A 25,812-nucleotide genomic window follows, 5' to 3' on the forward strand; every position below is an offset into this window, starting at 1 on the left:
GAAGCTGATGGAAAACGTGAAAGATGAGGAAGTTGTTGTGGTAGGAGGAGACCTAAATGGACATGTGGGAAAGAGTATGGATGGTTTTGAGGGAGTTCATGGGGGTTATGGACATGGTGTGAGAAATGGAGAAGGTGAAAGGATTTTGGAGTTTACTGATGGAGCTGATTTGTTGATTTGTAATACTCAGTTCCAGGAAGAGGATAATAAGCTTGTTGCATACATGTCAGGTGGGTCGACGACAACCGTTGACTACCTGATGGTGCATAGGTGAGATAGGGGGCACCTCCGGGACACAAAGGTGATCCCAGGGGAGGAGGCTGTTTCACAGCACCACTTGGTTGTCTGCGACATAAGGGTGAAAGGTGCGAGGAGAGCTCGACGGGTGAAGTACCAACCGAGAATGAATGTGTGGAGGTTGAAAGAGGTGACAGTAAGGGAGGCATTAAAAGAGAGGCTGAGTAGGGTAGAGGATGATGTGGTTGAGCTTGAAAGTGGTTGGATGTCAATGAAAGATAGTCTGTTGGGAGCCGTTGGTGAGGTATGTGGATGGACAAAAGGACCACCGAGGCACTCGGAAACATGGTGGTGGGATGATGAAGTTGGAAAGAGGATTGACGAGAAGAAGAAGAAGTTCAAGGAGTGGCAGAAGGCGAAGGGTACGGGAGCAGAAAAAGCAGAGCATGAAAGTTATAAGGCAGCCAAGAAGGCTGCAAAGAAAGAGGTAGGAAAATGTTCGGAGAACGCTTGGATTCGGAAGAGGGTCAGAGAGCGGTATTCAGGATTGCAAAGCAGATAGCGAAAGAGAGGTGTGATGTGATGGGGGCGAGTTGCTTGAAGGATGAAGTGGGACAAATCGTTGTGGACCCAGATGGAATTAAAGGAAGATTGACGAGATATATGGAAATACTGTTGAATGCAGAGCATGAATGGGATGGCAACATAGAGAGTAACCCAGTTTTAGGACCGGCAGAGAAGATAACTGAGAAGGAAGTTGAGGAAGCGATAAAAGCAATAAAAACCACCTTTAGAGGCCATTTTTCCCCGCAAGCGGGGGTTGGCCTTTTTCGGGAACCGTGGTTGTTGTTGTTTTTTTGGTCCCCTTTTTGAAGCAATGTTTTACGGCCGGATGCCCTTCCTGACGCCAACCCTTTTTGCCGCCTTTAGCGACAAACAGGGAATTACCAGTGAACTGGTACTCAAATTAGCCGACCTCGGAAGGATGACAGGCTGAGTCAACCCCCCTGGCGTTAATTCAGCGATCGACCGGGATTCGAACCCAGGATCCTAGGATCCTAAGCCGGCACCCTAGCCGCTAGCCCAACACCAGGGTTAATGAAGGGGGAGGGCCTCCGAGCGGGAGGGTTAATAAAAGCAATGAAGAGTAGAAAAGCGGGAGGGCCGACGGGAGATGTGGGAGATATGTTGAAGGCAGCAGGAAGTTGGGTTGTGAAGAGAATGACAGAGATCTGTAATCTGGTGGTGAAAGAAGGCCGCATTGCAGTGGATTGGGAACTGAGTACCCTCGTCCCTCTATACAAGAGGAAAGGTGACCCTCTGGAGTGTGGCTCGTACCGAGCGATAAAGTTATTGGAGCATGGAATGAAGGTATTGGAAAGGGTGTTGGAGAGGAGGATTAGGAAGAAGGTGAAGATCGACGAAATGCAGTTTGGATTTATGCCAGGAAGAGGAACGACAGATGCGCTCTTTATTGTGAGGCAGTTGCAGGAGAAGTACATGGAGAAGAGGAAGAAGTTGTGTCTTGGGTTTGTTATTGATCTGGAGAAAGCATTCGACAGGGTTCCACTCGAAGTATTGACATGGGCATTGAGGAGGTTAGGAGTGGAGGAATTGTTGATCAGAGTAGTGATGGCAATGTACAAAAGAGCACGCACAGCTGTATAGACGAAGGACGGGAACAGTGGTGAGTTTGAGGTGAAGGTGGGAGTGCATCAGGGGTCGGTACTAAGTCCACTACTATTTGTAGCTGTGATGGAGGTGCTGGCTCGGAACGTAAAGGAGGGTTTACCGTGGTTGTATGCAGATGATCTGGTGTTGATTGCAGAAAGTATGGATGGACTGAAGGAGAAGATGAACAAGTGGAAGGAATGTATGGAGACAAAAGGTCTGAAGGTGAATATCAGAAAGACGAAGGTGATGGCAAGTGGTAAAGCATGTGGTGAGGTGGAAATAACTGGGAAGTGGCCATGTGCTGTGTGCAGGAAGGGTGTCGAAGTGAACTCCATTCAATGTACAATGTGCGCTGAGTGGGTTCATCAAAAATGTAGTGGTCTGAGAGGGTCATTAACCAATGTGGGAGCTACATTCAAATGTAAGGTGTGCACAGAGGGAGCTGCAGATGGAGGAAATGTTAAGTTGGATCTTGGAGACGGCGTGAAGCTGGAAGGTGTGAAAACGTTTTGCTACCTCGAAGACATGCTGAATGGAGAAGGTGGATCAGACTCGGCAACGGTTGCTGGAGTGAAATGTGCATGGAAGAAGTTTCGGGAACTGAGTGGCGTGCTGATGAGGAGGGGAGTGTCATTGAAGCTGAAGGGAAAGGTGTATGCTGCATGTGTGAGGGGTGTTATGATTCATGGGAGCGAGACACGGGTAATGAACGTAGAGCAATAACGAAGGCTGGAAAGGGTGTAAATGCGAATGGTTCGGTGGATGTGCGGAGTATCGTTGAGAGAGAAGAAGACAAATGATGATTTGCGAAAGATGATGGGAATAGAGCCTGTGATTGCTGTGAAGAGGAACAGGTTGAGATGGTTTGGTCATGTGTTGAGGAAGGATGAAAGTGACTGGTTGAGAAGAGTGATGGAAATGAATGTAGAAGGAAGTAGAGGACGGGGAAGACTGAGAAAGACTTGGCTAAAGATGGTGGAAGAAGAAATGCGGGCAAGGGGGTTAACAAGGAGAGATGCAGAAAATAGGGCAAAATGGAGAAGATTGTCATGGGGACCGCAAGGCTAACCCCCGCTCTAGCAGGGAAAATGGCCTTAAAATGCATGTTGTTGTTGTTGTTGTTGTATGGTAGTAGGTGCCAGGCGCACTGATTTGAGTGTGTCAAGAACTGCAACACTGCTAGTGTTTTCACACTCGACAGTTTCCCAGTGAATCAAGAATGGTCCACCACCCAAAGGACATCCAGCCAACTGCAAGCCAATGGTCGAAAACGGCTCATGAACAATGCCAAAGGAGGCTGACATGAATTGTGCATCGCAACAGACGGGCTACAGTTAGTCAACTGACAGTCCAGTACAACATTGGTGCCGAAAGACCCCAAAAAAGACCACACAACTCATTGTACCTTGACACGAATAGGGTATTATAGCGCTGTGCAGCGTTCCACTTCTTTCAGCAAAAAAGAAGAACCTGCGGTTGCAGTGGGCTAAGGAACGAAAACACAGAACACTGGAGGATTGGAAAAACATTGCCGGTCTGATGAATCCCGGTTCCTGCTGTTTCACGCTGATGGGAGGAGTAGGGTATGAAGAAAACCACACGAGTACATGCCTCCATCATTCTGTGTGTCATCCATCACGATGTACATGCCGTGTGTCATCATTTCAGGCTGGTGGTGGTGTGGTGGTGTGATGGTGTGGGGGGTTTGTTTTCATGGCACACATAGGGCCCCTTGATAAAAGTAGAACAGCATTTGAATGCCACAGGATATCTCAACATCATTGCCAATCAGGTGCATCCCTGCATGGCAGCAGTGTATCCATCTGCGAATGGATTTCTTCAGCAGGATAATGCCCATGACACAAGGCTAGGATTGTCCAGGAATGGTTCCACGAATATGACAGTGAATTCACCTTACTGCAGTGGCCTGGCCAGTCAACGGATCTCAATCCAATTGAGCATCTGTGGAATGAGATGGAACAAGCTATTCGGAGTCGAGATCCACGACCAGCCAACTTGACACAACTGTGGGAAGTATTGGAGTCAACATGGGCCAAAATCCTTGTGGGAACGCCTTCGACACCTTGTAGAGTCTGTGGGGGATTTCATTGAATTCCCTATCCTGATGGTGGCAGCAGCGACACACTGTGACATATTTTCATTGGCGTCTGCCTGACTAGCGTATAAACTGTTGACCATATCCCATGTTTGGCCTTGGCAAAACATTGTCTCAGAATGAGGCTTATTGTCAACTTGGAGCGTTGTTATGAGTTATTCTGATCCTGGGGGAAATTATAAGAAGCCCAATACGGGTTGTGGCTCGCTGAGATGTTGGTGCTGGTTGTGCTAAGAACCGTGATGTCATCCGAGGTGGTGTTACTGACCTAAACGCTACGTCTCCCATGCATGTATCCTTATCTATTAATAAATCTCTTGTACACTGTCCGAGTTGAGACAAGGTGCCCACGCACGACAAGTCCATCCCCTGATGAATTGAGGCTGTTCTGAAGGCAAAAGGAGGTGCAACTCAATATTAGGAAGGTCTTCCTCATGTTTTGTACACCGAGTGTATATAATTTATACCATGTTTGGTGGAAATCCCATGACTGGTTCATAAGATAGCTCGGTAACAGAATTTTTACCTGACTGGACGTCTGACATTTGACTGACCTTTGCCCTCATAACCCAAAATCTAATCAGTTAATCTTTACATCATTATATATACCTGTATGAAGTTTTAATTTGATCCCTTCAGCCGTTCTCAAGATTTTGCGTTAATGAAAACCTATCTGACGGACGGACAACCTGAAAACATAATGCCTCCGGCGACTTAGTCGGTGGAGGCATAAAAAACAATCTGTACCATACTCTTTACAGCGCATTGGTGCTGCCGAAGCAGCTTATTGGCAAGGCTTATACTGGGTGGTTTGCCATTGCCTTCCCAGCGTTTTGTCTGTATTATATCTATTTAAATACTAAGAATCAGAAACGACGCTGATTGTATAACTGTATTTTCCTCCTCATTTTCTCATATTGTATGTAAAGACTCCCAACACATGTGAAGACCTCGGTGTTTGTATCACTAATCTCTATACTAACAAGATAGGTTGTCCAACGTTAACTGGTTCATGGTCTTGAAGCCACCGAAAGCGTGCCTACCGCCATATTCATTCACCCACAGCACAGGAGATTTCGGTTCCGCCAAGATACATACTTGCTTCACGCTGCATGTCAGTCGAAAATTCCATCTTCCTACTCTATTTTATTCCATTCCCGGTTTGAAAAAAAAAGCATTCATTTAATATTTATCAAATGCCATAGTGTGCTGCTTATGGTTATACAAACCACGACTGATGCTGCTAGTCCCGTTAAACTGGATCTCCTGGGAGGAAGATCCAGGAGGTGCAGTGATAAACACAATGAGGGGGCGTAGCCTCTCTTGACTCACTGGTAGAGCTGCCTGATGGGGGAAGGGGGGGGGGGGAGGGCTCACTGGCCTCCCCCACTAGTGACCTCACTTGCACATGGTGTGCGAGTCCTTCTCTCGGTGTACTCTGCCCTCTTCGTGCTTCCCCCACCCATCTTTGTTTTCTGGTCTGCTCAGGGACTGGTGCAAATCCAGTGCAGGGATGCCTTTATGCCAAATACCTTTCGACCATTTCAGACGTTTCATTTGCAATCAATGAGCTTTCATTTAGTACATCCTTCCATTTATTTGCCACACAAAACACACCACACAAAACTAGTCCTGGCAACGGTCTGCAATCTCTGATTGCTCCTTCTGGTTTATATACTGTATATTTATATCATTGTGGTTATCCGGTTGGCCGGTTTAAAATCCGGAGAGTTGTCTTAATATGACTGCAATGGTCGATTGCTTTGAGGTCTTCCCCCTATTTACATTACATTCCCTATTTACATTGCCACGATACCGAGCAGATTGGAAGTCTGAATCAACCCAGTGTTGTGCCGATGAGGTGTCGCAAGTCGTATGCAAATGATGCCGAACGTGCCTGATGTGCAACTCAATCTGGGGGTGCGGTGTTGACTCACCGTGGCCAATTAATCTCTCAACAGACTTTGCTTTAATCACCAAAGACACCCATCACTATCAGGATTCACCCAAGACCAAGTCAGTTTTAATAATGGAAGGAAACAAACGGAAGCAAGAACAATAACAGTGAAAAGTTCAACCCTAAAAAAAGTCCTTAACCCACTACTGATAATTATACACACCCACAAAACCAACAATGAAATGGAACATCCTCAAAATAACTGTTCTTTTGGCCTCACACATGCCACGGTAGAAGGACAAAGCAGGTAATGACAGGACAAAGAATTATGGGCTGATATAGGAAAATATATGCACCGTGATGAAAAAACCACTTTCAAAAAGTTTAATTTCTTCGTGTAATACAGGACTTTCGGGACTTTCAAAATGACGTATGAATGCTAACGAGGCCTTTTGCACATGCGTTGTATATGTGTTTTAGTGACTCGCTCATGCTAGCACTTTTAACTTGACGTTGCTAGTGTGAAATCCAAATCAAATAGTCTTTCAAACATTATTTTCAGCATTTAAATGAATGAGTGGCAATTTCAATATGGTAAACCATAATTATTGTTTCTGGATGCAAATCGGACTCTGGATGCAAATCGAAATATAGAAAATGTGAGAAATATCTGTGGATGAGAGGTGTCGAGTTCCTCTCATTTCCTGTTAACTAGGGCATGCCCGTACTATATCTATATCTAAAATTATATCCCCCCCCTCTATTTACATGAAATGGTTTGGTCCAAAGCGAACGGCTTGCGAGTACGGTGACAATCCCCCCCCCCCCCCCCTCTATTTACATGAAATGGTTTGGTCCATTCGCAAAGCCAAAGCGAACGGCAGTTACGAATCGCAGTTACGATGAATCGCAAAGTAGTTTTAATTAGTTTTAAAACATAGTTGAACGCCAACATAGTTTGCCAACGTGAAATAAATGAATACGCTCTCAAATGTGCCGTCCGAGGCAGAGTCTGTTCGCCACGTTCGGCACACGTGATAACTCGCTGCTCTCTGATTGGTTGAATCGTTTTTTGGACATAGCTCGGTAACTACTTGTCCGATTAATATGAAACCTTGAAAAGGCACATCCTCGGGTCCCCAGCAATATACCTGGCAAGTTTCAAGTATATCGGACCCGTGGTTGTCGAGAAACAGCGGTCGCATACACACACACACACACACACACACACACACACAGACAGAGATTAGTGGAATTATAGATAGATACAGCAGTGGCTAGCGTACACACACACACACACACACACACACACACACACACACACACACACACACACACACACACACTAGCAATAGATGCAGAAATGTAATATAGATTTGTGTGTGCCCACAGAACCAAACAAACCATTTATTTACAACAGACCTCACAGTTCCCCCACCCACTGCCCCATCATCCTCCACCCCCACCCTCTCCAAAAATGATGTTGGTTTGTGTATAGCCTGTGGCTGCTGGTTGCATAATTTTCTGGGGACGTAGCTGCCGCTGATGCCTCTCTTTAACCAGTCATCTGGTACTCATTTTGCTGACCTCCGAAGGATGACAGGCTGAGTCAACCCACCTGGTGTTAATCCAACGGTATTACGGGGCCTCGGACTCAGGACCCTAGGATCTTAGGCCAGCCACCTTAACCATTAAGCCAGCACGAGGCTTCCCAACATGATTAATAGTAAACATAATTATTTTAAACTTACCTCGTTCATTCACAAGCCCAAGATACAACCCGGTGTGTGCATCAGAAGCACCCAAACCAGATACGGTGTGTGCCTCGTACATCTCACTCCCACAAAAATGTAGTTGGCATAGGCTTTGTGGATTTTCACATCATTAAGATATTCTTTGTCGAAGAGTTATTAGCCATTACTTTGTTGGTTATGATGCATGGCATTGTCTTTCCAATTGAAGACGTTAATTAAATAAATTGCCAAGGTTGCCATGTTCACAGGCAGCACTCCCGGAAGGTTCAAAGTCCACTCATTGGCAGCGATGGTCTGGTTTTGGGTAGAATTTACCCATCCACAATTTAGGCCTTGCATCAGCCCATGTCATCCGGATTTTATAGTATGGGCAGTTATAAGATCTCAGCCCTTTGGGCGAGCTGAAAAGGTTCTCCAACGTTTTCGTCATGCAGAGGCACATACTCTTCTCTCAGGTACTTTTCCAATATTGTCGGCCTCTGTTTGAACCTTTGTGAGCCATTTTAGCTAACGATCCTTATCTCGCATGTACAATATACATTAACTTGCCCCATAGACTGCTGTTCACAGGGGTTTCTGTGCACGTGTGCCGAGCATTCCAGGACAGATTGCATCATCCTGAACGTCCCCTATTACCCAGTTACCAATAAATCAATTTTGTCTGATGACCGGTTTGTTGTGTTCTCGTCAATTTGCTGTCATGTTTGCTATCATTGATGACAAGCTGTGGTTATCTAACCTGCATCCCCTCTCCCCCCCCCCCCCCCCCCAAACACCAATGTTACAGTTAATCAACCACGCGAGGCTGTTCTTGATTCGCAGCTGATTGTCTTGGTTGCATCACTTGGGAATGATTCGGCATCTAAATTGCAAACAGGAGGAGTCACTTTTGATTCGTCGTTATTCGCTGCAAACACGGTAATTTTTGGGGGGGGAGTATTTGTGTACTTTATGTGTAACAAGTATGAAAATACCAAAGTAATTGCTTTATATTATTGATTTTCTTTGATCACATGCTTAATATTGAATATTATTGTTATTATTATTTTTACTGATGTGTGAAATTTATTGACCATTATGTCTTCCTCCCAGCTTAAATTTTTGGGTTACAGGGATTCAGGATTAGGTCTTTGGAATAAAAACGTTCATGATTTGTCAAGGCCCAGTGGGTCAAGAACTGCCAGTCCTGATTCTTTAGAAGAAGCACAGTTGAATGATTCAATTGGAGAGGTGGAGCTTTTTCCACGAGATGCATGGTGCCAACTGGGGCGAGAAGCATCGAAATACATCCAATCATCTCCTACATTTCATGTGATGTGAGAGCAATGAATATTTTGTTTTCTTGAGTTTTTGCCTTCAGTGATTTCAAGAGTGCAATTTTTTTATGATTTCATTTTATTGATTCTAAGGGTCATGGAGGAGCTGCAGCATAAATTCACACAAGCATGTGTAAACAAACGCATGAGACCACACTGGAATTTACTTTAGACAACTGCAGCCACTGAAATTGGGAAACGTGATTTGATTTCCCAGAGCACTATTAGTTACAGCGACACTAATGTATTTGGTATGACCCGGCTAGGGTCAGAATCGAATTACCTACCTCTTACACACAGAGTGGAAGCTCAAACTATTATGCCACCGGGTAGGCTAAATGAAAACAAATATGCAAATGAGAGCATTTGGATGAAAAACAAGACCGAAAGTCTAACAGCGGCATAGCCAGCCTTGTTTCATACTTTAGTTGAAAAGGATAGTATGACCTGGATGGTGATACCAGTTAGCAAATAATGTAAGTATTAAATCATTTTGAAGTATTTTATGTCTCTAAGCTGTCTGTCACCATGGAAGTGAAGAGATTGCATTGAGACTCTAGTTTATTCTTTATGTTGGTCAGTTAGTCAACACTATCAAAGTAACCGCAGCATCATCCCGACATGCACCACTGTGTGTGTTAAAGAATGAGGTGTTTTACGGCGGCCGTAGTGCAAATCCTGCCACCAACCTCCTTGAGAGAGGACGCAGTGAGTTGGTACTCATTTTGCAGAACTCGGAAGGATGACAGGCTGAGTCAACCCGACCTGACCCAATTCAACAGCTGACTGGGATTCAAACTCAGGACCCTAGAATCCCAAGCCCCCCACCCAAACCATTAAGACAACAACAGGCTCAGGGTGGTTGGAGGCAGTCATAAGAAATGCTTCAATGTTTGAAGAGCCCTTAATCAAAGTTTTAATTATATATGATCTGGGGGCATGCACCCCCTCCACCCCCACCCCATCCCCTTGTCATATATCATCACCCTGTTATCATAATTTCAGTTCCCCCCAATCATCAAGTTTGATAATTTGCCCCAACCAGGTATATGACATTATATATGAACGTTCCCTAAAGGGTGTTCAAAGAAACATAACTGGCAAAGACAAATGGCATTACATTCTACCTTTCAGAAGCGTAATTGTCGGTTATTAAACTCACCCAATATGTCGGATAAATATGTAACGGACATACATACACACATACGGAGAGACAAACACTGTAAACACAGGAACCAAACATCTACGCCGTAAAAAATCGTTTGTTTAATCACGAATTTGCCAGTTCTAAAAGCCTCTTTGCGAGTTTGAAAAAGAGGTAGAAGCGCTAATGTATGGTTTATTCACGCAGCAGTTTGAACGGAAACATGTATTTTTCTACGACAGGAGAAACCCATTAGATTTTTAGAAGAACACTGAACAAGCATACAAAATTATATTTTCAGTGGTGATATTTTGTGAAGCAATAGAAAAATATATACAACGACATAGAAGGGGCCCACGAACAACAACAACCACCACACCCATGACAACAATCGAGTGTTATAAAAGATCCTCATTTTCACGTGTTTTACTTCATGTGTTTCAACGTGTTTGTGTTACACACTGAAAGAAAAACGAAAAAGGTAGAGCATGCAGATTGCAAATACATGACAGGTTCCTTTTTTCTTTTCTTTTTTTCTTTTTGTATACAAGATTGAGGCTCGTGCAAGAGCTAACATTAACCACGAAAAAAAACAACGGACACATAAAACATAATAACGGGGTCGGGAGACAAGATGGGGAGAGAGAGGAAAGCGCACAAGTACAACAGTAGAGAACAGGGACATCGGGAGATCTGTGAGAGGGAGAGGGCTTGGGGGAGGAGGCATGGGAAGGGCGGGGGGAGGGGGATGGGAGAGGTATAAAACACATGGACACTGCTAAGACTTCCAGGAAAGAAGTCGGTATTTCAAGAAAGTGCATCTGGGGTGAATTAACGGGGGTAGAAAAGATCAAGGTTTAGGATGGGGGAAGAGACGAGATGGTGGTGAATAGCTGTTTTGAAGACCTGGAGGGAGGAGTGGGATTGAAGAGAGTGAGGGAGTTTGTTCCAGAGGCGGGAGAAAAGAGGAATGAGAAAGTGAAGGTGGGCAGAGAGTCTTGATTTTGGCAGTGTCATCAGAAAAGGGGGGGGGGGGGGGCGGGCAGACATTACCGCTTTACACAAAAAGGTGTAAAAACAGATCCTTGCAACGACAGACCAATCAGCCTGCTCCCAATTATCAGCAAAGTCATGGAATCCATCATTGCTTCGGATATCAAATCCTTCCTCTTCTCCAATGGCTTGATCTCCGAACATCAATTTGGATTCAGACCAGGTCATTCTACTCTGGACATGTTGCTTCTGCTGTCTCAACAATGGATGGAGATCCTAAATGCCAAACAGGAAATCAGAGCTGTCTCCCTTGACATATCACGTGCCTTTGATACGGTCTGGCACCCAGCTCTGCTTACCAAACTCTCCTCCTATGATAGCCATGGAAATCTCCACGCTTGGCTTGCGGACTTCCTCTCTGGTCGTAGTCAACGTGTGGCCCTGAATGGATTTCTGTTCTGGCTGGAGTTCCCCAAGGTAGTGTTCTGGGCCCTGTGATTTTTCTGGTCTTCATCAATGATCTCTCCGACTCTCTGGAAAATCGTCTCTATCTGTTTGCTGATGACTCCACTCTCTGCCGCTCCATTCCTCATCCCTCAGCTCGGCAGTCTGCAGCCTCCTCACTCTCTACAGACCTGGACAAAATCACAGACTGGTCAAACAAGTGGAACATGTCTTTCAATCCTGACAAATCTCACACTCTTACTTTGTCTCTCTGAAAAGACTGACTCGAAAACCCTCCCATCTACTTTCTCAACAATCCTCTCCAAGAAGTTCTGTCGTTCAAGCTTTTGGGTCTCACTATCTGCCATGATCTTTCTTGGGAAAACCATATTTCCAAGCTGGCCTCCAAAGCCAGTTGCCGAGTGGGCATCCTCCGTCGTGCGAAGTCCTTCCTTGGCACACCTGAGCTCCTCACCACATACAAGGCTTTCATCCGCAGCTCAATGGAATACTGTTCCCACCTCTGGGCCTGTGCTCCTGCCTCACACCTAGCTCGACTTCACGCTGTTGAAACCAAAGCTTTCAGAATCATTGGAATCTCCTGCGATGAAGCTAACTCCGAGGGCCTTTCAGTCACTCACCGCAGGCAGGTTGGTGGTCTTTCTGTCTTCTACCGACTCCTCTCTGGCCAAGCTACCCCAGCTCTGTATGTGCTGTGTCCCCCAAATATTCCTACAGGTCGCACAAGATCTGCCAGCAACCCTCTTATGGTTAAACTGCCAAAATCTAGGCTCTCTGCTCATCTGCACTCTTTTATTCCCCTTTTTTCCCACCTCTGGAACAAACTCCCCCACTCCCTTCAATCCCACTCCTCCCTCCAGGTCTTTAAAACACCTGTTCACCACCATCTCTTATCTTCCCCCATCCAAAACCTTGATCTTTTCTACCCCCGCTAATTCACCCCAGATACACTTTTTCGAAATTCCAACTTCTTTCCTGGAAGTCTTTGCAGTGTCCATATGTTTTATACCTCTCCCACCTCCCCCAAACCCTCTCCCTCCCACAGTTCTCTCGATGTCCCTGCTCTCAAATGTTGTGTTTGTGTCCTTCGCCTTCTCTCCCCATCTTGTCTCCCGCTCCCCTTATTTTGTGTTTTATGTGTTGGTTTGTGTCGGTTTGACTTTTTGTGTGATTAATGTTTGCTCTTTCACGAGCCTCGATCTTGTATACAAAAAAAAAAAAAAAAAAAAAAAACCTGATTCGAGTCCACCTGCGGCCAATTCAATTGATTGGACATGATTTAGAAAGAAACACACCTTTTTATATAAGGTCCCACAGTTGACAGTGCATGTCAGAGCAGAAACCTTACCAATGGGGTCGAAGGAACTGTCCGTAGAACTCCAAGATAATGTCACGCGAATCCCTCGGTTAACACCGGAGGACCGCGGATGACCGAACGGCTTTACTTGAGGCGACGATCAGTGGCGGATTTGACTAACAAGCACGGGAGGAAGAAGGAAGAAGAAGAAGAAGCGACAAGCGCGTGCTTGTAGAGGGAATGAACTCAAACGGGAATCCAGGGTAAAATGTACAAAAATAAACACGTTTATTGAACGGAACCCGAGAACAAGGAAACGTGACGATAAAACCTAATTCTAAATTGGGACGTCCCCACACAGACTTCAAATATGACACAAAGGAAATGATTTAATAAAATAAAACGTTCGTCGTGTATTTGTGTGAGATGTGGTGCGTCTTTAACTGTCTGCAGTGGTGCGTCCGTCATCCAACGCGGCCCCATCCGGCCCTGATGCCGACGCAAAGAAGCCTCCGTCCGCCTAGTTTGTGCGCTCCACCAGGCCCCCAGCGACCCACTCAGCGGCACGCCTCGCTCCAAGCTCCTCGTCGGTCGCACACAAGGTCCGTCCGCTCACAGCACCAAAAGCACCGAGCGCCAAGAAGGACCAACAGCACCAAAAGTATCACGAAGATTCAGGGAAGATGCCAACGACCACGCAGGGAAGAAGAACCAACAGATCTCCAGGAGTCCAGCGCAGAGAGAGCTTCAAGCATGAAAGGTCCAGCGCAGAGCCACACAAGCACGAAGGGGCGATCTCCAGCACGAAGGGTCCAGTGTGAAGGGGTGAAATGCCCGCGATCCAGACGTTTTGTCACGCGCGGTGTGATGTCAGTTCTGGCACGTTACCAATCAGAGCCTCGATTCTTCATGGTGTTTCCTGCCTTCCGGCGTCAGCGGCGCTCTTCCTCCAATTAGCGACCCCCTTCTAAATGGACGTTTGGCGCCTTCCGCGCTGATTGGCTGAAGGTTCGCGCCTTCCGCACCAACCAATCACACGTTCCCTGGGCGTGGCGATAGCCTGCCTTGCACGATGTTTGACGCCCACGCCGGCGTTGTACGCGGCCGCTTCCTGCTTGTCTTTCTGGTGCATCTTTTTGTAAGGGAGGGGATTTAATTAATGTGTGCACTAAGGGACCTATCTAAGTGTCTAAATGAGTGCGTTGCCATAATGGACACTGGATTGGCGACAGAAGGAACGACAAACAAAGCAATTTTATCCATAATCCCTGTACTAATTAGCATACCCCGCCCCCCTCGCGGTGGGGTTCACAGATACGACTTATACCGATATCCGGTCTAAACATAGAACTTATTACAGGTAGATTCCCTATCACGACAGTCGAGTACCTACCTTTGCAGATCTATCTGGCTCTAGATATTCCTCTACCCAAATTCATAACAATATAATTGTGAAGAGGCATAGATCTGGGAAATGGTATAAAACTATTTCTAGAGTGTTGAAAGCTCCTAATAGCACAGTAAACTCCATCATTAGGAAATACAAAGAATAGGGAACTACCCAGACTCTTCCTAGAGCTGGCCATCTGAGCAACTGGGCAAGAAGTACCTTGGTCATGGAAGTGACCAATAGCCCAATGACCACTCTGACAGAACTAGAGTTCCTTGGCTGAGATGGGAGAACCTGCTGGATGGACAACAGACTCTGCAGCACTTCACAAATCTAGGCTTTATGGGAGAGTGGCCAAACAGAAGCCACTCGTGAGAAAAAGGCACATAGCACGCCTGGATTTTCCAAAAAGGCACATGAAAGACTGAGAGCATGAGGCAAAATATTCTGTGGTCTGATGAGACGAAAATTGAACTCTTTGGCCTGAATGCAAAGCCCTACGTCTGGCGGAAACCAAGCACAGCATGGAGCATGGTGGTGGCAACATCATGTCATGGGGATGCTTTTCAGTGGCAGGGACTGGTAGACTTGTATGGATAGAGGGAACAATGAACATAGCTTGATTCAGAAAAATCATTGAGGAGAACCTGCTTAAGAGTGCAAAAGCAGCAAATATTTACATTCCAACAGGACAATAGCCCCAAGCATACAGCCAAATCAACACTGGAATGGCTTCAGAACAAGAACGTGAAAGGCCTTGAGATGCCCAGCCCAAAGCCCAGACTTGAATCCCATTGAGAATCTGTGGAAAGACTTAGAGATTGCTGTTCACCGATGCTCCCCATCCAACTTGACAAAACCTGAGAAAATCTGCAAGGAAGAATGTGAGAAACTCTCCCAAATCTAGATGTGCAAAGCTGATACAGACATACTCAAGAAGACTCGAATTTGTAATTGCTGCCAAAGGCACTTCCTTGAGGTATTGACTCAAGGGGTTGAATACTTATGATAATTAGATGTTTCTGTATTAAATTTTCAATTATTTTGGTAAATTATCAAAAATTTCAAAAATAATAAGAAAAAAGGTCCTCTGGTGAACCGTACCAGTGCTCTGCCATCTGAACTATCTGGGTGACCCTGACCAAGGATGGAATTTTCCCCACACATAATTGCCACTCTCTGTCCCTGCTTCTAGGGCACTCGCTTCCAACCATAGGAGCACCAACGGCCTGCTCACGAGAGGGTCTTCCTCCACTGGGAGGACAAATCCATGTCCACTATTACTAAGACCACTGGGAGCGTAGAAACACAATTAAATAAATGAACAGGATTATAACGAATTAATTGACATATGTGGGAAAATTACATGCCCAGACCAGGAATCGAACCCCAGGTCCTCTGGTGAACCGTACCAGTGCTCTGCCATCTGAGCTATTTCTACTCAGGCCAGCAGTTGTTATTGTTTGAAGAAGAAGAAACTTACTATATTATCTTCTCCAGCCATGTGAGTTTTCAATATATCTATTAATTATGTACTGTTTGAAGTCAGTTGCATAATGTCTATTAATTACGTACATCCATTAACCACCATAAGACCCTGATGACCCAAAAGACTCCGAGGATGCAAAAGACCCCGGGGACTCAAAAGACCGTGAGGACAGCCTCATTTTTAAATATATATTTAAAATACAATATTGAATTCAGTTTTATAAAGAGGACGTCATGTATCACGCATGTCTGAGGAAAGTGGGGTTGTACAAAATAATGAAAGAATGTACAAAAACACTCCACAAAATACACCTCACAAAACAAGTCCTGGTGAGGGTCTGCAATCTCTCATTGCTCTTTCTTGTTAGCTCACCTGGAACGAAGTTCAGGGGAGCTTATGCGATGGCGCATCATCAGTCCGTAAACATTTGCAACTTCTTCTCCGAAACCGCTGAAGGGATTGTGACCAAACTTGGCACAAATGATATTTGTTGTGTTGTGACTAAAGTTTGTTCAAGGTTTGTTCAAGGGGGTCTACCGGGGATCAAAGTGGATCCAGGTTTGACCCCCCCAAAATAGGAATTTGCTTTCTTCTCTGAAACTACACACACAATTTCGATGAAACTTGACCACAACCTATCACCACCCGTGCTGTACCAAAGTTTGTTCACGGCATTAACAAAATCTGCCCCTTTGGGGCTCTATGGGGGTTTGCCCACCAAAATAGGTATTTGCTTTCTTCTCAAACTACACACGCAATTTAGATGAAACTTCACCACAATCTTCGTCACCCGTGATGTACCTAATGTTTGTTCACGGCATTAAAAAATGTGCCCCTTTGGGGGAATACGGGGGGGGGGGGGGAGGGGTTTGTCCCCCGTCGCACCGCGGAGCGAAAGGGGGACTATGGTTTTACACTCCGTCCGTGTTGCGTCCGTGCGTGTTTCCGTCTGTCCGTGCGTGCGTACTCTTGTGAGCGGAATATCTTGAAAAATAAATGAACTACTACCTTCTAATCTGGGGTGTGGGTGTATCTACGCATAAGGAAGACGCTATTGAAAATTGGGTCGCCACCTCAAAATCCAAGATGGCCGCCGCCATGTATGTCTAAACCTTGTGAGATGAATATCTTGAACAATAAGCGAATTACCAACTTCTAATCTGGTGTGTGGGTGTATCTACGCATAAGGAAGAACGCTATTGAAAATTGGGTCGCCACGTCAAAATCCAAGATGGCCGCCGCCATGTATGTCTGAACCTTGTGAGCGGACTATCTTGAACAATAAGCGAAGTACCAACTTCTAATCTGGTGTGTGGGTGTATCTCGGCATAAGGAAGAACGCTATTGAAAATTGGGTTGCCACGTCAAAATCCAAGATGGCCACCACCATATATGTCTGAACCTTGTGAGCGGAATATCTTGAAAAATAAACTAACTACTCTCTTCTAATCTGGTGCGCGACTATCTAGGCATAAGGAAACACGCTATTGAAAATTGGGTCGCCACATCAAAATCCAAGATGGCCGCCACCATATATGTCTGAACCTTGTGAGCGGAATATCTTAAAAAATAAACGAACTACTAACTTCTAATCTGGTGTGTGGGTGTGTCTCCAACCCACTCGCAAATATTATCGACTCTTCCATGTTTTCTGCGTCTTCCACTTTGTCAACTCGCATCACTTCACCGATGGGGGACCTCGGCGTAACGCTTGTCTTCTTTGTTTAAAGTCTTATGATTATGTTAGTATGATTCCACATGCTGCGCTGTCTTCTAGCAACCATTGAAATTGGTTTAAAATACCCCTAGTCAGTGTATTATACTGTTTATTCTACCAGGTGAGCACCAGGGGTATTGCCCCTAGTTTTTTTTTTGTTTTTTTTTTAAGTTGTTGACTGTAGCATAGTAGCAAAGAAAGTATTTATTCAAATTGAAAGTGCAGGAGTTATGATCAAGTTTGATTTATTTGATTTTATGAATATGGTTTCCCCATCCTCTCCATTTATTATGTAATCCCTGTTACTCATATGTACCACCTTGGCGAGAACATGCATATACAATAATCCAATGGATTCATGAATAACATTTGGTCTCTCAGGCTCGGCTCTTTCACATCCGGCCCCGTTATGCCTGCTCCTCCACTGGAGCGAATTCATCGTGTGAAACAGAAGGCAGAGCCAAGCAGCATGCCGACACGGGTATGAAAATGCTGTTTTATGAAGTCGATATATATAAAATGAGCCGTGTGTGGCAGTTCCATCGTTTAGTTGGATAGTTTAAATGTCTCCACCTGCAATTTCTACACTATGGCCGCCAATTTAGGACTCTTCTTAGTATTTCTCCTTTAGAATGCTTTTTTTTGTTTGTTTTTGTATACAAGATCGAGGCATCAATCACAAAAAAAACAATCGGACAAACAAAACATACAATAAAGGGAGTGGGAGACTAGATGGGGAGAGAGACGGAAGCACACAAGTACAACAGTGACATCGAAAGATCTGTGAGAAGGGCAGGGCTTGGGGGGAGGAGGCATGGGAAGGCGGGGGGGGGGGGGGGGGGAAAGGTATAAAACACATGGACACTGCTCGAACTTCCAGGAACGAAGACGGTATTTCAAGAAAGTGGATCTGGGGGGTGAATTAACGGGGGTAGAAAATATCAAGGTTTTGGATGGGGGAAGATAAGGGATGGTGGTGAACAGCTGTTTTAAAGACCTGGAGGGAGGAGTGGGATTGAAGAGAGTGGTGAGGGAGTTTGTTCCAGAGGCGGGAGTAAAGAGGAATGAAAGAGTGAAGGTGAGCAGAGAGTCTTGATTTTGGCAATTTCACAAGAAGAGGGTTGCTGGCAGATCTTGTGCGACCTGTCGGAATATTTGGGGGACAGAGCACAGATAGAGCTTGGAGAGCTAGGCCGGATATGAGTCGGTAAAAGACAGAAAGACCAGAAAAATTTTTGAAGAAAGAGATTTTTTTTGTACAAAGAAAGATTTTTGAATGAAATACCAATATTTGGGGCAGAACCCCTCTTTTATAATTCTCTTTATGAGCGGCGCTTATGGATGGAGAGCACAACACCATGAGACCTTGCTGTCTCGATGCATCAAACAAAATTTGATCCATATCGGTCAGGTAGTTTGTGAGGAGACCCTTTGTGACTGTCACTGGAGTCCCCTTTGGCTGCCTAGGCCAATGGTTTGCTTTCACCACAAAAGTCACACGGAATTGGTCATGCTCGATGAATATTTACCTTAATAATTGTTCTTTTTTTTTTTTTCTTTTAACCGGCCCAAACTCATTTTGAAAAGGTCCAGTTTGGCCGGTGGCTGCTCAGTGATGAAATCGCAGATGTCATGGATAGATAAGAACTACACCTGGCACCTTCCAAACTAGGCATATATAAGTGTAGCAGTTGTACCAAAGCAAAGCACGAGCAGTGTGACTCTTCAAGTCCCAACCCAAATGATTTGAATTCTGTTATCCCATTGCTGTTTTTCTACCCCTTCCCCTCTCCCGTCTCCCCTGAAATATATCCAATGTTGTTATACAACAAACAACCATGCATTTTAAGGCCATTTTCCCTGCAAGAGCGGGGGTTAGCCTTGCGGTCCCCATGACAATCTTCTCCATTTTGCCCTATTTTCTGCATCTCCCCTTGTTAACCCCCTTGCCCGCATTTCTTCTTCGACCATCTTTAGCCAAGTCTTTCTCGGTCTTCCCCGTCCTCTACTTCTTTCTACATTCATTTCCATCACTCTTCTCAACCAGTCAGTTTCATCCTTCCTCAACACATGACCAAACCATCTCAAACTGTTTCTCTTCACAGCATTCATCACAGGCTCTATTCCCATCATCTTTCGCAATTCATCATTTGTCTTCCTCTCTCTCAACGATACTCCACACATCCACCGAACCATTCGCCTTTCCACCCTTTCCAGCCTTCGTTGCTGCTCTATGTTCATTACCCATGTCTCGCTCCCATAAATCATAACACTTCTCACACATGCAGCATACATCTTTCCCTTCAGCTTGAATGACACTCCCCTCCTCGTCAGCACGCCACTCAGTTCCCGAAACTTCTTCCATGCACATCTCACTCGAGCAACCGTTGCCGAGTCTGATCCACCTTCTCCATTCAGCATGTCTCCTAGGTAACAAAATGTTTTCACACCTTCCAGCTTCACGCCGTCTCCAAGATCCAACTCAACATTTCCTCCTTCTGCAGCTCCCTCTGTGCACACCTTACATTTAAATGTAGCTGCCACACTGGTTAATGACCCTCTCCAACCACTACATTTTTGATGAACCCACTCAGCGCACTTTGTACATTGAATGGAATTCACTCCGACACCCTTCCTGCACACAGCACACGGCCACTTCCCAGTTCTTTCCACCTCACCACATGCTTTACCACTTGCCATCACCTTCGTTTTTCCGATATTCACCTTCAGACCTTTTGTCTCCATACATTCCTTACACTTGTTCATCTTCTCCTTCAGTCCATCCATACTTTCTGCAATCAACACCAGATCATCTGCATGCAACAACTCCCACGGTAAACCCTCCTTTACGTTCTGAGCCAGCACCTCCATCACAGCTACAAATAGTAGTGGACTTAGTACCGACCCCTTATGCACTCCCACCTTCACCTTAAACTCACCACTGTTCCCGTCCTTCGTCCTTACAGCTGTGCACGCTCTTTTATACATTGCCATCACTACTCTGATCAACCATTCCTCCACTCCACTGTTGTTATACTGTCCAAAATTAAAATGGAGAAAGCACTCTATATTTAAAGGATTATTGCAGATGTTTCTAAATAAATATAAAGTAAACCTATACCATGGTGCTTTTATCTGTATTCAAATGAATGAAGGTGTCCAGATTAACAATATACTGTTGGAAAAGTCATAAAAAATATTGGAATGTTTTTTGTAGGTTCCTCAAGTTGAACATAACCGTGACAAGGCAACAGAAAAAGAAATAAAGCGTGTGTTGGATATTTTATCAGCATATGTGAAGAAAGATGGTGAGTTCTCCTTTTATCAATACTAAAATATAAGACCCGTCGCTTCGCTGACAGAAATACCAATTTTTGCTGTGATGGCTAATCTATGGGGAAGAAGAAAAACGGATTTTTGGGAGATCCTGCTTTCCGGGCAGGGACAACCAATGTCACGTGTTGGCATTTGCAGTTTTGACACGCGTGTCCATGTACCCATAAAAAAATGTTTTTGATCACAAACACTCCCATGAGTTACCCAAATCTACCATCGTTGGATTTATTGAAATCTGTTAATCCGTTTTCAAGTTATAACACGACAAACAGACAGACAGACACGGCTCCTTTTATAATGTAGATCTTTGTTGTTGTCCTCCCACCGCATGACGCCCGAACCACAGCTTTCCACCCTTTCCGACCTTGGGCTACATGTTGTGCTTCCTCCATAGTGATTCCTGTTTCCATTAGATCATTCTCCACTGTTTGCTTACATCTGGTTATTGGGCAACCGACAGGCCATGTGGATGATAGATATCAAAATCATTAACTATGTTATTATCTTCATCTTTACCTTTTTTGAGCTGTTCCTCTTTTTCACAAAGTGGGTTTAGACTGGTTTTTTTTTTTGGTTTTTTTTGTTGGTGTACAGAGTCGAGGCTCGTGAAAGAGCTAACATTTATCAAACAAACAAATCAAACAAACAAGCAAACAAAGTATATAAAAATGGGAGCGGTCGACAAGAAGGGGAGGAAGCACACAAACACAACATTTGAGAGCAGGGACATCAGGAGATGTTTTTGGAGGGAGAGGGCCTGGGGGGAGGCAGGATAGGTATAAAACGCAAGGACACCAAGGACTTCCAGGAAAGAAGTCAAAAGTCACTTCAAAAAAGTGGATTTGGGGTGAAATTAGCGGGGGTAGAAAAGATCAAGGTTTTGGATTGGTGAAGATAAGAGATGGTGGTGAACAGCCGTTTTAAAGACCTGGAGGGAGGAGTGGGATTGAAGAGAGTGAGGGAGTTTGTTCCAGAGGCGGGAGAAAAGAGGAATGAAGGAGTGAAGGTGAGCAGAGAGTCTTGATTTTGGCAGTTTAACCATAAGAGGGTTGCAGGCAGATCTTGTGCGTCCTGCAGGAATATTTGGGGGACAGAGCTCAGAGAGAGCTGGGGGAGCAAGGCCGGAGAGGAGTCGGTAGAAGACGGAAAGACCACCAACCTGCCTGCGGTGATTAAGTGAAAGGCCCTCGTAGATAGCGTCATCGCGGGAGATTCCAATGATTCTGAACGCTTTGGTTTCAACAGCATGAAGACAAGCTAGGTGTGAGGCAGGAGCACCAGCCCAGAGGGGAGAGCAGTACTCCATTGAGCTGCGGATGAAAGCCTTGTATGTGGTGAGGAGCTCAGGTGTGCCAAGGAAGGACGTCGCACGACGGAGGATGCCCAGTCGGCGACTGGCTTTGGAGGCCAGCTTGGAAATGTGGTTTTCCCAGGAAAGATCATGGCAGATAGTGAGACCCAAAAGCTTGAGTGACAGAACTTCTTGGAGAGGATTATTCAGAAAGTAGATGGGAGGGTTGTCCAGTCGGTCTTTTCGGAGAGACATCGTAAGAGTGTGAGATTTGTCAGGATTGAAAGACATGTTCCACTTGTTTCCCCTTTCTGTGATTTTGTCCAGGTCTGCAGAGAGTGAGGAGGCTGCAGGCTGCCAATCTGAGGGATGAGGAATGGAGCGGCAGAGAGTGGAGTCATCAGCAAAGAGATAGAGAGGATTTTCAAGAGAGTCAGAGAGATCATTGATGAAGACCAGAAAAAGCACAGGGCCCAGAACACTGCCTTGGGGAACTCCAGCCTGAACAGGAAGAGGAGATGAGAGAAACCCATTCAGGGCCACACGTTGACGACGACTAGAGAGGAAGTCCGCCAGCCATGCGTGGAGATTTCCATGGATACCAAAGGAGGAGAGTTTGGTGAGCAGAGCGGGGTGCCAGACCGTATCGAAGGCACGTGATATGTCGAGGGAGACAGCTCTAATTTCCTGTTTGACATTGAGGACCTCCATCCATTGTTGAGACAGCAGAAGCAGCATGTCCAGAGTAGAGTGACCTGGTCTGAAACCAAATTGATGATCAGAGATCAAGCCATTGGAGAAGAGGAAAGATTTCATATCCGAAGCAATGATGGATTCCATGACTTTGCTGATAATTGGGAGAAGGCTGATTGGTCTGTAGTTGCTTGGATCTGTTTTTGCACCTTTTTGTGCAAAGCGGTGATGTTGGCTCATTTCCAAGTAGATGGCAGTTGACCTTGAGCAAATGAGAGGGTGAAGAGAACAGAGAGAGGGAGTGAAAGAGCAGAAGAACAGGATTTTAAGACCCGTGGGCTGATGCCGTCAGGTCCAGTTGCAGAATCAGAGTCGAGGGTTGACAGAAACTTTTCCACCTTGTCAGGAGGAAAGGACACGGAGTCCAGGAGCAGCTGGGTACGACTGGGTATGGTGGGTACAGAGAGGGATGGGTTTGGGACACAAGATTTAGAGGCAAACACAGAGTTGAGGCATTCAGCTTTTTCACGTGCGGAGTCAGCTGTGCAGCCGTTTGAGGTAAGGGAGGGGATGGAGGGGGAACAAACACCAGAAACAGATTTGACCAGATGCCACCAGGATTTGGAAGAGGGAGACAGATAAGAGAGTTCGGTCTTGAGAACGGAGATATATTGTTTCCTGGCTCTCCTGAGGGTGGACACACACTTGTTTCGGGCTTTGTGAAAGGAAATGAGATTTCCTTCTGTTGGATTTGCTTTCCAGGAGACGAAGGCAAGTTGTTTCTGGGAAACAGCCTCACCACAAGATTCCGTGTACCATGGACGGGAGGAAGGGTATGACAACTGAAGACGAGATGGGATAAATCTGTGCATGAGAGAGAGCAATTTACTTTGGAAGAGTTCCCAGGATGAGTTGATGTCAGAGGTGGTAGAGATGGGAGACCAGTCCAGATGATTGATGGCTGCTTGAAGACCGTGCCAGTTGGCCTGAGTGAAATGCCAGACTCGTCGACGCTGAGCAGGCTCCCTGAGAATGGTCAGAGAGATGTCCACTTTAACAAGGACATGATCAGATAATCCGATTGGAGCAGAAGAAGAGCAGCAGACATTTTCAGGGAAGTTAGACATAACCAAGTCCAGAAGAGAAGATGCTCCGTTGACTGAGATCCGGGTCGGGAAATTGACAGATTGTGTCAGTCCCAGTGAGTCGCAGAAGTCCTTTGCTGAGGAGCCATGGCTGGTGAGAGAGGTACCCACACCCAGCCAACTAGCATGTTGACAAATTGAAATCACCACATATGAGGAAGAGAGAGTTGGGATGAGTAGATAGAAGTTGGTCCATATTATCAGACAGCGAGATGTAGATGGAGTCATCACTGTTTGGTGGACGGTACAACACACATATGAACAAGAGGTGGGAGCGAAGGGGAAGCCGTAGCCAGAGGTATTCCTGTGGGTGAGGTGGAGAGAGTGCAGTGCAGGGCGAGTGAGGAAGAAAGTTTTTGATAAAGATAGCAACCCCACCTCCAGGACGAGGCTCAGGTCTATCATACCGGAGGAGGGAGTAACCCGGGAGAGGTACTAAGGAATCAGAGACATCATGAAGGAGGAAAGTTTCTGTTAAGCAGATCACGTCTGGTTTGACAGAAGCAACCTGTATGGAGAGATCAGTTAAGTTTGAACGAAGGCCCCGGATGTTTGAGGTCCATACCGTTAATGAAGAGGAAGGGGGAGCATCAGATACAGAACAGGGGGGAGGAGGGGTAGGGTAAGATGTGGAAGAGGTGGAAGAGGTAGGGAGAGCTGTTGAAGGTGTGTCAGAGATTTCAGAATAGCTCGGAGAAAGGGAAGGATGGGGCGGACAAAAGGTTTGATGGTGATTGGGTGAGGCACAATGAGGTGTTATTTGAGGAGGGGGAAGAGCGAGGCAGAAGGTTGGGGGAGATGGAGGTGAGAGTTGGAAGGGGGAAGAAGCGGGGAGGACGCTTTGAGGAGGGGGAGTGAGAGGGGGGAAATTGAGAAGAAATGAGGGTGGGGAGATTTGAAGGGGAGGGGCGAGGGGGGAGTTTGGGAGGGAAGGGAAAAGGGGAGGGATTTGAAAGGGATGGGATATGGGGGAGATTTGGAGGGGAGGGGTGAGGGAGGAGTCTAGGAGGGGAGGGGTGAGGGGGAGTCTTGGAGGGGAGGGGTGAGGGGGTAGTTTAGGAGGGAGGGGGCAAGGGGGGAGATTTGAAAGGGATGGGTGATGGGGAGGATTAGGAGGGGAGGGGGAAGATTTGAAAGGGATGGGTGATGGGGAAGATTTGGAGGGAAGGGGTGATGGGGAAGATTTGGAGGGGAGGGGTTATGGGGAAGATTTGGAGGGGAGGAGTGAGATTGGATTTTTGAAAGTGTACGATTAATGGGAAACGAACATTTATTGCAAAATGAGTTTCTTGTGACCTTCGAGTTAAGAATACGTTTAAGGATGCTGGAGGGAGGATGGAGTGCAGGAGAGTTTAGGGAATGTCGAAAAAAGGCACTATAGGAGATGGAATTTTTTTTTTGGGATGAATAGATTTGGTGAGCAAGTCGAAAGCAGCCTTTTAAAGAAGAAGAAGAAAAAGGTGTTATAATATATGACGGAATACAGAACTTGATGGGAAAGTGTAAACATTGAAGGTTAATAACAGTGAAAACTATCTGGGGAAATGGGGGAGAAACACGTGGTCGAAGAACGAACAAACGGATAAGAATGAATAAACGAATGAGAACAAGGAATAAGAACAGAGAAGGAAATGTTTTTTTTGTTTTTTTTTTAGTTGACATTTACACAAGGAAGTAGGCTATGGGGTGAAAAGACTGGGAAAACAGAGAACGAAAGTTATTGGAGCACAAACGACAGACCGCTGAGAGAAAAACAAAGCCTCAAGGTTGTACACTGTACAAGGCCTCAAGACACGACACGAATTAACACGATTTTCAATACAGGTATGAAAGATTTGCACCGAAAATCCTCCTCGGG

At 45.6% G+C, this 25,812-nt stretch overlaps 1 protein-coding gene across 4 annotated transcripts in view; it reads left to right on the forward strand.

Annotated features, from left to right (window-relative positions):
• The window catches only part of LOC137434311 (EP300-interacting inhibitor of differentiation 3), a 68,860-nt gene that overhangs the window by 17,593 nt on the left and 25,455 nt on the right, over positions 1-25,812 (forward strand). For 3 of the 4 annotated variants that reach the window (XM_078785488.1, XM_078785486.1, XM_078785487.1), the window contains exons 4-7: positions 8,466-8,596; positions 8,771-8,994; positions 17,871-17,970; positions 20,707-20,797. In XM_078785488.1, coding sequence (XP_078641614.1) covers positions 8,466-8,596; positions 8,771-8,994; positions 17,871-17,970; positions 20,707-20,797 — 546 coding nt within the window. Of the gene's footprint in view, positions 1-7,926; positions 8,134-8,465; positions 8,597-8,770; positions 8,995-17,870; positions 17,971-20,706; positions 20,798-25,812 lie in introns of all 4 variants that reach the window. The other variant, XM_078785485.1, reaches the window with a different exon arrangement.

This window comes from Myxine glutinosa, chromosome 10 (genome assembly GCF_964187855.1).
Source record: "Myxine glutinosa chromosome 10, kmMyxGlut1.1, whole genome shotgun sequence".
NCBI lineage: Eukaryota > Metazoa > Chordata > Myxini > Myxiniformes > Myxinidae > Myxine > Myxine glutinosa.